Source organism: Pelophylax lessonae, assembly GCF_965119305.1.
Source record: "Pelophylax lessonae genome assembly, chromosome: 6".
Lineage (NCBI taxonomy): Eukaryota > Metazoa > Chordata > Amphibia > Anura > Ranidae > Pelophylax > Pelophylax lessonae.
In genome coordinates, this window is record NC_138773.1 from 217,201,701 (window position 1) to 217,215,911 (window position 14,211).

At 43.1% G+C, this 14,211-nt stretch overlaps 1 protein-coding gene across 1 annotated transcript in view; it reads left to right on the forward strand.

The window, feature by feature from the left end:
- CPS1 (carbamoyl-phosphate synthase 1) overlaps positions 1 to 14,211 on the forward strand; it is a 166,394-nt gene that overhangs the window by 121,860 nt on the left and 30,323 nt on the right. Inside the window, exons 25-28 of the mRNA XM_082261903.1 lie at positions 7,913 to 8,094; positions 11,164 to 11,358; positions 11,467 to 11,534; positions 12,042 to 12,117. Coding sequence (XP_082118029.1) covers positions 7,913 to 8,094; positions 11,164 to 11,358; positions 11,467 to 11,534; positions 12,042 to 12,117 — 521 coding nt within the window. The remainder of the gene's footprint in view (positions 1 to 7,912; positions 8,095 to 11,163; positions 11,359 to 11,466; positions 11,535 to 12,041; positions 12,118 to 14,211) is intronic.

The window sequence follows — 14,211 nt, forward strand, 5'->3', positions numbered from 1 at the left end:
GGGCTCTGGATCTCCAGAGCTTCCAAGAGAAGTTTTCCCAAAGGGTCTTCCAACTGCTCCTTCCGCAAGTCCCTTTTGGACAGCCGGGGGAAACCCTCCCCTTCAACTTGGGTCACCTGGCAGTAGCATTTGGGTACTCCGATAGCCGAAACCCCAATCTCTTCTGCTCTTGACCCTCCTCGGGATCGAAATTCAGTTCCCTGATATAGGGCACGCACCCCTTCTGGAGCCAAATGAGTCCATTCTTCCGCAGGTTCCTGTGGAACATGCAACCTTCTGGATAGGGCATCTGCATCCCTATTTCCGATTCCTGGCCGATACTTCAGGCTAAAATTGAAGCTAGAGAGGGCAGCCAACCATCGATGTCCTGTTGCATCCAGCTTGGCCGTAGTCAACAGATAGGTGAGGGGATTATTATCTGTCTTGACAATGAATTCAGCTCCGTACAGGTAGTCTTTCAATTTGTCAACCACTGCCCACTTCAAGGCCAAGAATTCAAGTTTGTGAGTAGGATAATTCCTTTCAGCAGGCAATAGGCTTCTGCTCACATAGGCAACAGGTCGCAGATGACCCTCATGCTCCTGATAAAGTACCCCCCCCAGCCCATCTCGGCTGGCATCAACATGCAGTTCATATGGTTTTGTGGGGTCCGCATAGGCCAACACAGGGGCAGTGGTTAGGGTTTCCTTCAGCTGGACAAAGGCCCCTTCGCATTCCGGGGTCCACTGATCCTGGATGGATTCCTTAGCCTTCCGGGGGCCTATGGTGGACTTCGCCGGCTTTACCAACTCAGGGACATCATCTTCTTCATTCTTCAGGAGCTCATTTAGGGGTCGGGCAATCTGGGCGAACCCCTCCACAAACCTCCTGTAATAGGAGCAAAAGCCCAAGAATGACCGGAGTTCGGTCACATTTGTGGGTCTCGGCCAGGAAGCAACAGCATCCAGCTTGTCCGGGTCAGTGGCCACCCCTTCTTCAGACACGATATGGCCCAGGTAATGGACCGAGGACTGATAGAATTGGCACTTCTCAGGAGAAAGTTTCAGACCTTCTTCATGTAGCCTCTTCAAGACCTTTTCCAACCTCTCCTCATGTTCTTCTAAAGTTCTGCCAAACACGATAACATCATCCAAGTATACCAGTACCTCTATCAAATTCATATCTCCAACGGTCCTCTCCATCAGCCTTTGGAAGGTAGCAGGGGCCCCGGACAACCCCTGAGGCATGCGATTGAACTCAAAGAACCCCACAGGGGTGATGAAGGCTGTTTTCTCCCGATCTTCAGGGTGCATGGGGATCTGATAATACCCACTCTTTAAGTCCATCACACTGAACCACTTCGCCCCTGACAGACTCTGTAGGGCATCTTCGATTCGAGGAGTGGTATACTGGTCTGGGATGGTTCTTCTGTTCAGCGTTCGGTAGTCGATACAAAGCCTCAAAGATCCATTTTTCTTCCGGACTACCACTATCGGGGAAGCATACGGGCTCCTGGATTCTCGGATAATCCCGATCTTTTTGAGCTCTGCCAGCTGTTGACGTAGATCTTCTAAGTCACCTAAGGGGACTCGCCGGACTCTCTCCCTGAAAGGCTTGTCCTCACTCAGGCGGATCTTATGAGTAGCGCTCCTGGCACATCCCACGTCAAACTCGTCCTTAGAGAATATTTCCCTACATCGAGCAAGTTGTGCCTTGGCCCTCTTCACCCATTCCGGCGGGAGGGCAGCGTTTCCAGAGCAAAGCTCCTCTATAACCGCTTCACCCTGTTCCTTTTCTTTGAAATCAATGGGGGCAACTGGGGTAGCCGGGTTGACTTGGCCCAGGAGCACTCTGGCCGGTACCTTCACTGGTGTAATAGAGGTGTTTCTGACACTCACTAAAACCCTTCCACGGTTTTCCTGTAACACCTTCAAAGGGATCACCTCAGGGATCACTTCTATCCCTCTCTGTCTCTCCTTTTGACCTGATTCAAAGATAATGAAGGGACCCGGCTGTTGCCATGTGAGTTTAACAGAAGCCTTAAAACAGGCCACCTCTCCTGGCTGTAAGACCTTTTCTGCTCTATCCAGCTTCCAGAGTCGTCCAACTCCTTCTGCGGGGGCCTCTTGCTCCAACACTAATCGTTGGTAGGCCTGCCGTAGCATGGGATGGATCCTTGGCGCCTGAGCATCTTGTCCCTGGACCAGTTGTATCAGAAGGCGCCTTACCAGGTCAGTGTTTGTTCCTACGATGAGAGAGCTTTTGTTGGCCCCTGGTGGACGAGGACAGACCACCGCTAAGGTGTCGAAGGTTTCCGCTTCACCAGCCACTGATGGATCAAAGGTCAACTTGATTGGCAGATACCCGTCATAGGGAAAACTTTGGGTCCCAATACCCCATATCTCCAGATCTTCCAACTTCTGCAAAGGTAGATGGGTAAGATATTTATCATAGAAGTCTCTATACAAAAGAGTCACCTGGGCCCCTGTGTCAAGGAGGGCTCTTGTGTAAATTCCTTCCACCTGAACCGAGACCACTGGGGAGGGCCCGACCAAGTTAGTTGGGAATTCTCTTGATGTAGCCTGGTTGTCTGATTCAGTTCTCTGTACCCTGGCCCTCTTCTCCTTTTTCTTCCTTGATCTGGGCCCCCGCTGAACCCGGTGTGCATTGACTTTCCTTCCCTCAGTAACCCGGAGTCTAGAACTGAGGGTATTATATTTGGGTCTGACCCCCTGACTCAGTTTCCCTGATCCTGCACCACTTCTGGAGTCCCTTAAGACTGGCGGACACCCGGTTGACTCCTTCACCGGTGTCCTCTGAAGTTTCCCGCTGGCTCGCGAGGTTTCGCGGCAGCATTTCCTGAGCTGGGACATACCCTTCTAACATGCCCAACTCCCCCGCAGTTGAAACAAGTTAACAATCTTGCAGGCCGTGGCTCTGGATCTGTGCTGAGACTAACAGGTTCATCTGGCCTCTCCGATATACTCCCCTTGGGTAGAGTGGATACCTGACCAGTCAGGATGGACACCATTTCTATCAACTGAGACACTTGGGTCTTTAGGAGTTCAACTTGAGAGTCACCCTCTTCCACACTTATCACTCCAACCCGGGCAGTTGAGTCAAACTGCCGACTTTTCTTCTTGTTGTCCAACATAACCTCTTCCTCTCTGACCATTCGAATCAGATCGGGGTATTCTAGAATGCCGCCATCTCGACGAGTTCGTAACAGTATGGCAATGGGATCTAAAGGTTGAGCCCCTTTCAGAACCTGTCGTGCACGAGTCTCATCTATTTTCCGGTGGTCTATTCCTTTCTTTAACAGAATCTGGTGGATAATCCTATCCAGACGTTTAATGAATTCGGACAACTTCTCCCCCTCTTCTTGATAACAGTGGTCCAACTGGTAGAGAAGTTCAGCCGCGTTCTCCGTCCGACCAAACACATCTTGCAGAATGTCCAAATAATCCTGTGCAGTGCAGTTCTTCTTGCTAAGCTTTAGATTACGTACAGCCTCTAATGCAGGTCCCCTTAAACTCTCTGTGATTCTCTGCTTCTTGTGCTGTTCTGGTACCTCCCATTCCTCCAAAGCCTGAGTGGCGGTATCTAACCACTCTTCGAACCCATCTTCTGCTGAAGGCACAGGCTGTTTCCCAGAGAATGTCCGGAGCTTCCTATATCCAGTCATCAAATAGCTCGAGGAGTCCCTACTACATTTTGCCACAATCTCCCCAAGAACAGCACACAGTTCTGAGCTAAAAGTCGACAAAGGTGATGACTCAGGATGCCCTTCTTGGACACCTTTTTCTTGGCTGGATACCCCAGGGGTGGTGGATGAGGGACCCGCAATAGGAACTCCTGGATGTATCAGGAAAAGTTCTGTTTGGTCAGTAGTTTTTACACTGTTTCCGTTGAAATAATCAGGGACCCCCTTCCTCCACTCACACAGTGCATACGTGTGTGGGACAGTGGTGTCAGTTTTCATGTCAATCACCCAAAATTTCCTGTCTGTGGATAGTGCCCTCAAAACAGGGAGGAGCTTTTCTTCAGTCCAGGCTTCTCCCTTGATTTCAACCACCAGGCCATTTTCCACTATGACATTCTCTTCCTTGCACCACTCAGCAGCAGCGACAGGATCCATTTCTGCGTGGGAGGGGATTCTATGGCTGAGAGGGTTGTATTGCAGGACTGTAGAAATCCCGGACGAGCCCCCACGTGTAGCACCACCCCCGCAGGAGCTGCTGATTATATTATTGGGTCTACACCCTGCCTAACAACCCAATCAAATTGGCTCGATCCCTCCTCAGGCACAACTGACCCAGAATAGGACTGGACTATCAAATAGATACACAGGTTGGAATACAATACTTCACTATGCAACAATACCTTGTTACCTTCTTGAATAGTAGTCCTTCTGGGTGACACAATGGAACAACGCACAAGATTGTAATTAACCAAACTTAGTTTACTATGTATCAAATTGAATAGGGGAGATACAATACAATACAATACAAGTCCATAAAAGGTTATTTAAAACAGCTTTAAAAAGGTAAAAGAATACCCCCACACTCCTCCTGCATTAAGGCTAGACACAGTACCAGGTAGGTGGGCCTATCTGAGTCCCTCCCCCAGAGTTCTCTTCTTTCTTGTTGATCTTCGCTAGCAAGGTTATTGAATAGAGCTCATTTGTAATCCAGATTAGGAATAAAGATCAAGAGAGAAAAAAACAACGAGCTGTTAGTTGTCACCGCAGGGTGTCTGCGTAACTGAGCAATAACTTCTGCGAGAGAGATAAGCCTCTGGCGACTCCTTTACAGACCTTATTGTTTGTCTATGAGTCTCCTGAGAGAGTATGGTGATAAACCCCGGGGTTTTATCACATCCTGCTGCGCTACCGCTATCTGTAGATAAAACTGTCTCTTCAGCAGATAAAGTCAGTTATTGGGCATGTGCCCTCTCACCACCAGAAGTTTCTCCTTCGCGCGCTTCCACTGCGATCTCAGTCCTTTGGCTATATGCCAGCCGCGCGGGGTCCTTCTGGCGGATGACTTCCGGTCTCGGCAAACAGCAGTATGACCTCCAGGAATGTGCCTCGTGCTTGAGATGGGACGGTTCCACGTCGTCCCTCCAGGCTAAAAGGCTCTGGCCCAATATCCAGTGTCAGTCCTTCACTCTCGCTCGCTGGTTCCTCAGAGTCCAGCGCAGAAAGCCCCCCCCCTTCGCGCGCTTCTCTCTTCCTTTAAATAACCTCCCCCATAGTGCCGTGCGGTGCAGCCGTGCACCCTGGATCTTGCAAAGCAGCCTGGGAGATGTAGTTTCTTCATCTTGTGAAAAGGAAGTCACAGCCTGGGAAATTCCATGCAGCTACCACTAGAGGGAGCCTAGTTCCTGGATCTTGCAAAGCAGCCTGGGAGATGTAGTTTCTTCATCTTGTGAAAAGGAAGTCACAGCCCGGGAAATTCCATGCAGCTACCACTAGAGGGAGCCTAGTTCCTTCCCACATATCAAACAGTGTCTTTAGGCATGTTTAACCCCGCTACACATGTTTAGGTCTCTAGCCGCAGCTTCAGGTGCTTAGGGCAGTCAGTAATGACAATCTGCCATTGCCACATCTACCCCAAAATAAGGTGGGGCTGGTTGCTAGAAGAAGTTATGACAGTCCATGATGAAGACTTAGATTTTGTGTTCATGAGCTTTGACAGCTGTGTTTTAGAGATCTGCGTCCTTATTTCTTGTGCCTATTCAGGGACCTTTAGCAACCACAATATAATATCAACACCTGTGAGTTTTGACTGTAATTTTTTTAGAAAAACACATTCCAACTATTTTGAATGTTCTCCATGGGCTTGTAGAATTCTTCGAAAGAGGAAATTGTTAAAAAACACAACAAAGGGCTTGTTGCATATTATTAAAATAAGTTCCCCAGTGGTTGAGAATATAAACTGACACCATCAATTTCTGGTGCAAGATATATGACATTTATGCTGTAAAAAAAAATTATATATATATATATATATATATATATATATATATATATATATATATATATATATATATATATAAAATTAGTTCTCAAAGAGCACATTTTATATGTACCCAAGTTCAAAAATATAAAAAATTGCAGCTTACCAGTGTTTAGATGTAGTGGCTCCATTCGTTTCTTTTTTTCCCCCTTTATTTTCTCCTGGTGAACCTGCTAGTTACACATGTCCTGTCCTAGGATAACAACAGTTACTGTATGTTATCTATCGAGTTGCAATGTTTAGAACCCCTAGGGAAGGATGTATGTTAAAAATACAGAACACACATTGTCCTCTCCTTAAGGTTCATACATAGGGGAAAGGTGTTTGTAGTCCCCAGAGAGAGTTGGGACTGATGCTAACTGGTAGCAGTACATCCGTTAGAAAGATCACAGGAAGTTATCTGCTCAATAGATATATGGCAGGACCACGGTTATTTTTTGTCTTTATCAAACAGATAAAGCCCTTCAATAGTATATTTCACAGACCAAGAGGGGGGAAATAAGAAAAGTTAATTGTTCAGGATTTCATAAACTTTTTAAACTGAATAATATCAAGAAACATTTTTTAGTGAGGAATTTGAAACCTGTTTTTCTGGCTAACAGATGCTCCACTGATTTAAAATGGTGACCCCACAATTTTTTTATTGCCTTTAGTTCCTTTGTGTTTTGAATGGCCTTAATTTGGTTATTTTTTTAAAACAAACTGCTCTTATATATATCTGTATATTCCAAATCAAAAGCTCACAAGATATCCAAAGCCATAATTAACAAATAAAATGCCTCCCATACTGTATAAGGCTGATATATGAACAGTTGCTTCCGATATTATCACTTCCAAAGATAATTGTCTCAGTTTCTAGAACCTCTAATGAGACACATTTTCAACACTGGTGAGAAGCAGAAATGACATCTGGCCAAACACACCATCTCTCACATTCTGTAAAGAACGGACAGTTGGTGCTGCCATTTGTTCAGATTAACACTTTCAGTTGAAATGATATAAATGTTGCTGTTTGATGGGAAACAAATGTTTGATCCAAGGTGACAGTTAGACACAATCACAATCCAGCCTCATTTTCTTTTTTAACTGTTTACATTATTCAATGTTATCTAATATATTATAAATATATTACTTCCAGCCAAATTTTTTCTCCCTTTTGCATAAAGAAGGGTTCCAAATACCGTCAGGTTGTAATGCCTTGTGTGTCTCTATTTGCGCTTGTCCTATTAATTTCATGTGCCTGTGACACTGTCAAAAGGACAGAAAGTGTTGGAAAATCCCTTCAATTAGAAAACCAGCAAGCAAATCACTTTTTTAGTAGAAGAGGAAAGGGATAGAACATATGGCATTGTTTTATTAATGTCCGGTTGTTGCTGTCCTAAAGACACCTATCCCCCAGTTCCTTTGGGGTCAAAGACAATAGACGGAATTTTTAACTCTCCCTTGTGGCAGCCAAAACTAAAAAAAGATTTCAACTGGTGTTTGGTTTAACCGGTGAGATCTTTGCACTTGGGTTTCCAACTGTGCTTACCTGCATTTATTAGAAGAGTGTCTCTTAGTCACTTATAAGATTCTCCTTCTCCTTTAGGCCTCTCATAAACAACCTGCTATTTGCAAGCCAAGGGGCCAATATAATCATTTTTTATATATTAATTATTTATATATGTGGAAAACCCTACACTGCAGCAGTAGTTCAGCCAAGACAGGGAGAGAATTATGAGGTTGGTTTGGTTGTTTCATAATTATCTGTCCTCATACAAACAGCATTACATTTCACAGCATGCGGCAGAATGAGTGAGACTCTCCCGCTGTTAGGGGAAGTGAGTAAATTGAAGTTACAGTGCTTGTATCAAAAAAAAAATATCTTCATTTTTTTCCTTTATAATGTTTTTTTGTCTTTCTTTATGATTCAGGCAGCAGTGTCGAGTTTGATTGGTGTGCCGTTTCCAGCATCCGCACATTGCGTCAGCTCGGCAAGAGAACTGTGGTGGTGAACTGCAACCCTGAGACTGTCAGCACAGACTTTGATGAGTGTGACAAACTTTACTTCGAAGAGCTGTCACAGGAAAGAATCATGGATGTGTTCCAACAGGAGGTGAATGAGTGACACATATGCTAAAGTTTCGAAATTTTTGATGAACTTAGGATAAAAGTACATCCGAACTAGCTGGCATATATGCTTCACACTTTACCAGTTTGATGAAAGACTTTTTTTGTGAGCTACAAAACAATTTATTTTCTTACAGAATCTATAGAGGTACAGTTAAGAAACAAAGTAATACAATATATACAATATATATAATAGTATACAATACTAGTAATATACTCAGCAAACGTAAAGGGAGTGTTTCCCACAGGCACCTGTTCAGTTATTTAAGCCTGCAACTGTATATTACTGCATATCTTAAGCTCAAGCAACATATTCATTTCTATATACAGGGTCTAGCAAAAAAGATGTCAATTTACGGACAAGAAAGAAAAGTTCTAACTTGCACAGCACAGCAAGGTTTACCTTAAAGTAGAACTTTGCCCTGAATTGAAAAACTTGCAAGCAGGACACATTTTATATTGCAGAAGAGGCATACTGGGGTGGATTTACTAAAGGCAAATAGACTGTGCACTTTGCAAGTACAATTGCACTTATTTTCCCCAGAGCTTAGTAAATGTGGTAAAGTTATGCTGATTTCCATCATCCAATCATATGCAGGCAAGAATGCGTTTTTTTTTTTATTTTCCTTCCACCTGATTGGGTATTCTTTGCAAAGTGAAGTTTTATCATCTTTACATTTATAAAGAAATTAGTTCAACTGTATTTCCAAAGTGCACGGTATATTTAGTTTTAGTAGATCCACCCCACAATGTCTATTCTGCAAAAAAGGCTTCTTACCTTCATCCTTTCAAGATGTTTTAGAATATAAACTGAGCTGTGCATGCACAGTTAGCCTGGCCATACACAGTGCAGATTTATTTCCTGCAACAGTGTTGACCGGGGTATCAGCCATGGTCTTCTCCTGGTGGGGGGGTTTGGGGGCGGGCAGGGAAAGCTGTTCCCACTGGGAGGAGACAGTGATTACTGCTAGCGGCTCCAAGAGAATCCAGCAGGTTTGTACTCAAGACGATCCATTGATCAACTTGGTACATTCAGCCAGCCCATTAATGGTTCCAATCTCAGGCTGTATATGGCCGACCTAAGCCTTGTAAGTGGATGGCTTTTCCAATATAGCCTCTAAGGAATAGCCGTGCATTCACAATACCAGCCAGCCCAACGGACTCAGAAGAGGACTTGAGCCCTGCCTGGTGTAGGACACAGCTCCTGGGCCAAATAGTCTGCGTTTCTAAGGTAAGTTAAAGAGGGGTATAGGTGGCAGGTACGAGGGGTTAAGGAGGTTAGGGTTAGTTATCAATACACATAGCCTGGAACCTTTAAATCATGCAGAGGATGAAAGAAACTGTTTAACAATGATCCCATATTGTGGTAAGTGCAGTTATCATTAAAAAAATATACCATCTTGGCAGCATTATATAATCATTGCTGATCATATACAGTGAGAGCTGTTTTGGCATACAGATGACAATTATTAGCAGATTAAATATAATACAATTTAATTTCCTGAGACAGTTGGCACCTTTAATCTCAAAATGATAAAAACCCAATTAAGCAAATGTCTGTGTATTCAAATTTCCCTTACCAAAAATAGACTTGAATTCGAAACCATTTAGTTCCAGCTGCACATATAGAACGACATACTGTGGCTGATTTTTTTTTTTTTTTTCATTTGGTATTGTTTAATGCTATTAAAACAAAAAAGGAAATAAAGAGAAAAATAGATTTGTATGCAGAAGATTGATAAGAAAATTACAAAGAAGGGAGGGTGCATTTTTCCTTTATTAATATAAGGTATAAAAACATACTCACAAAAGCTGTATATACACAAGCATATAGTAAATCCCACAGCAGTATCTTAGACCTCTAGGACTTGTATAACCAATATGGCTAACACATTTCAAGAGATGCACCCTCTTCCTCAGACCTGCAGAGCTAAGCTCTGGTCTGGTCTTTTAGCAAACAAATATGAACAACAGTATATTATTAATGAGGAACTCCCCTAAACAGTTAAATACAATATATATATATATATATATATATATATACACACACGTTTGTTAGCTCTAAAGGTAGATGCACTTTCAAGTGATTCACATCAGTCAGCACTTCAGTTTTAGGGCATGACAGCCCACTTATATTAAAAGGCAAATAAAAAATCTGTAACAAATAGGGATTCCCAAACAGGGGTTCTTCTCCAGGAAATACACAAACAGAAGATGCTAGCCGACCTGCCTCTTAAGCTCTCACTCAGCTTTAGTTGCAGTACCTCTGCTCTTTATGCTGGTCTCCCTGCTCTGGCCTTGGTCTTCAGGCCATTACCTGTCTCTGGCAGACACACACATGCTCTGGCTGCCCCATGCAGCCTCTCTGACTACTGGAGGGGATTGGAGTCCTCCTGACTCCCATGCACAGACCTCCTGTCTGTTGGGTGGAACTATCTCCAACTGGGAACCCTGAGGTATTCCCATACCTCCCCTTATAAAGCCTATGTGTACCTGAGCACACACCTTGCTGGTCATCCACAAAACTTGTACACCGGGTTGGAGATTCCATCCCACCCAAGACATTATGGAATCTCCAAACTACAGAGCCCCATCCAAGAATACCAAAACCTGGAGAAAGCTGCAAAAGCAGTTTTCTCCACTCCACAGTTGCACTCTGTAGTTCTGCACGGAGCCAATGTTCACACCCTGTGTCCTTTAACTGACCACCTTTGTAGTGACAGAGTTTCATCCTGTCACTATATATATATATATATATATATATATATATGTCTTATTTGCCTACCAAAGGATTAGTAATTTTGGCCAGTCATTCCTCTTCATCAGTAATTACTAGCTAAGACCACTGAGAATGGTCTATGAAAGGTTTGTGTAATAATTTCTGTATTTTTTAAAATATGTGCATTTACTAAAGGTCTGTATAATTTTTTAAGTACATAAGGTGGTATTAATATTATACACTGTTGTTTGCTTTGAGCCCCTGTAAGTCTATGAACAGCATGCCTTATTATCATCATAAATGAGTTTGACAAATTTTTATCCTATCTCTTACCAGCAATGCGATGGCTGCATCATCTCTGTTGGAGGGCAGATCCCCAACAACTTGGCTGTGCCATTGTACAAAAACGGGGTGAAGATCATGGGCACCAGCCCACTGCAGATTGATCGGGCAGAAGATCGCTCCATATTTTCAGCTATTCTGGACGAGCTTCAGGTTGCACAGGCTCCATGGAAAGCTGTTAATTCTCTGGTAAGATTCATATCTCCAATGGGTTTACTTGGGTTTTTTGTTCTAACATTATGTTTTATGCTTAAAGCATTCATTAACTTTAAACATGTGTGTTTCTTCCCTCTATAGGATGATGCGTTGCAGTTTACAAAGACTGTTGGCTATCCATGCTTGCTGCGTCCCTCCTATGTACTCAGGTAATCCAGAAATACAGAGTCTCCTCTATAAGGTTTAAGACTGCTACCCTGCCTGCAAGTGCAATCCTGCTGGGTATTCTACTGTCCCTGCACGTTCTGTGCTTTTTTTTTGGGATAGTAACATCAGGGTATCTAGATCCAGGAACCCAGATTTTAAACCTAGTTTTAAATGTATCTTGCTGCTCTCATAAAATCACAAGGGATGCTCTTGAAAACCTTAACGACCAAATATATGTAAGAGAGCGCACGCTAATCTTTTGATAATTCACAAGCAACTTTAAAAAATAAAACTCTGTGTAAAATGCACTCATAAAGAATCAGTAGATGTTGGGCAGCCACAGTGTGTATGAGCCTAATTTATACCTACTCTCTGTGAGTGCATGTTATACATTTTTTATGTGTTTATGTCGATGATAATAATGTGAACTCATGACTTTAGCATACCCGGTAAAAGCTTGTAGCTTTGTTAATCCATTATAAATCTGTGCTTCCTTTGTGTTACCACAGTGGATCGGCAATGAATGTAGTGTATGGAGAGGAAGAACTGAAGACTTTCCTAGCTGAAGCGACACGTGTTTCACAGGTAAAAAGAATTAGTCATTATAACTTTGTCTGAGAAGAGGATTGTGTCTGTATATTAGCTCTGGCACATAATCTACTAAATTAGGCAATACTTTATGGCCTTTTCAGTGAAACAAGAATATCCTGGCAAAGTATTGTTGTTTTTTGGCATCCTTTATTGAATATGTCTAATTGCAGAAGAATTGTGGCAACTGGATAGGTCATCTTGTAGAGCCAGTTGCTGTGGGCATTCTGGTTACCTGTGGCACTAATGCTGTTCCTAAATATGACTTCTCATTGGCCTAGTGATCCAAGTATAACTTTCAGTGCTGCTCTAAACTGAGACAAAATCTCCCTGCCGGTTGCAGTGAAGGGTGCAAATCGTCTGTGCACCATTCAGGGGTGCAGGAACATTAGCAGAGAAAGGAAGGAACACCGCTCACTGACCCAGTGCATGAATATGTCTATAAATGTGGCCTCAGCCAATGCTACTCCAGCCATTCCCTCTGACACGTTTTGTCCCACACATCAATCAGGGCCTGATCACAGACTAGTCTAGATAATGCAATGCCTGAATTTCATTTTTTTGTATTGTGCGCATTTTTTTTCTTGCACAATTTCACAACTAACTTGCTCTAAAACATCCTGTATATTATAAAATCTAAAGTTGGGTACAACCTCTGCAAACAATGTACCTGCAAAAACTGCGCCTAGAGCTTCAGTCTGCTATTGCGCTGAGCCAGCTCAGTTCAAATTGGGGACTCTCTGAGATGGATTTACTAAAGGCATATAGACTGTGCACTTTGCAAAGTGCAGTTACACTCTGCAAGTGCAGTTGCTCCAGAGCTTGGTAAATGAGCAGAAACTCTGCTGACTTCCATCATCCAATCATGTGCAACCAAAATTGCAGTTTTTAAAATTTTCCTTGCATGTGATTAGGTATTCTTTGCAAAGTGAAGATTTATTACTAACCTCTGGAGCAACTTCACTTTGCAAAGTGCACAGTCTATTTACATTTACTAAATCAACCCCTTACTTAGGATTGCTCTGGTCAGAGCTTACACAGACACTATACCCGCCCACATGTGACAGTGTTTGAGCAGGTGATTGGCCACATATGCACTATACACCCTACATCATGGAAAGATAGGAAGCAAGTCACATGCTCCCAATTTTTTTTTTTTTTTTAATTAGCACCAGGGATAGTACTCACAAAAATTATGATTATTCAATGTGCTGGTAAGAGCTCTGTACCTTGAAATATTTGTTCCACTGCCCAGGATACCCCCACAGCTGTGATCTTATATTGCTGCGGAGGTTAAATGAGTGGCTTCATCTGTCGTAGGCACTTGTCAAAAGTGTTAACTAGGCTCTCTTATTTTGCCCCTAGTGCTCAATTTATAGAAGCTGTACTATCAGTTCTATGAATGGAGGAGGCAAACTTTTCATTAATCCGCCCATCCTCCATTCAAAGAGTGCTTTCTTTTGCTCTTTCATTGCTCATTCATTCAAAAATAATCACCAAACTTCAACTTTAACCAAGGTGAGATATGTAACTGCAACTAATGAACAAGTATATATCGGGTTATGTCAAATTCACCACCTACATGCTTGTTCTGTTTTGCTTATAGGAGCTAATAGATTCTTAAAGGATAAGTTCACTTTAAAAAAAAATAAATAAATGTTCATTTTTTGCAAGTAAAAAAATGTGCATTTACAATTTTTTTGTTGCAGGAGCCTGGAAAGCATTGCATCAGTGATCAGCAGATTGCTGATCCCATGCAGGTCCCTTGCACACTGTCAGCATATGGGTTTACCCGTACATCCACAGCACCGTGGTAATTCATTTAGATCTACAAGTCGACATCCGCTAAGGATGAGCACAGAGATGTGTGTCTGAAGGACGCAGCCGCGTGGGCGGAGCCTCGCTGTTTTCAAACAGTGGCGGCTAGTACAGATAACTTCTCCACATACTGCTGTCACAGGAAGGGGGGGGGGGGTGGCAGTGGTCAGCGGTAACAGAACTGGGAACATGTTACATGTTCCACCCTAAAATCGGGTGGAACATGTAACATGTTCCAAAAGGTGACCTTATCCTTTAAATGTAAAATTACTA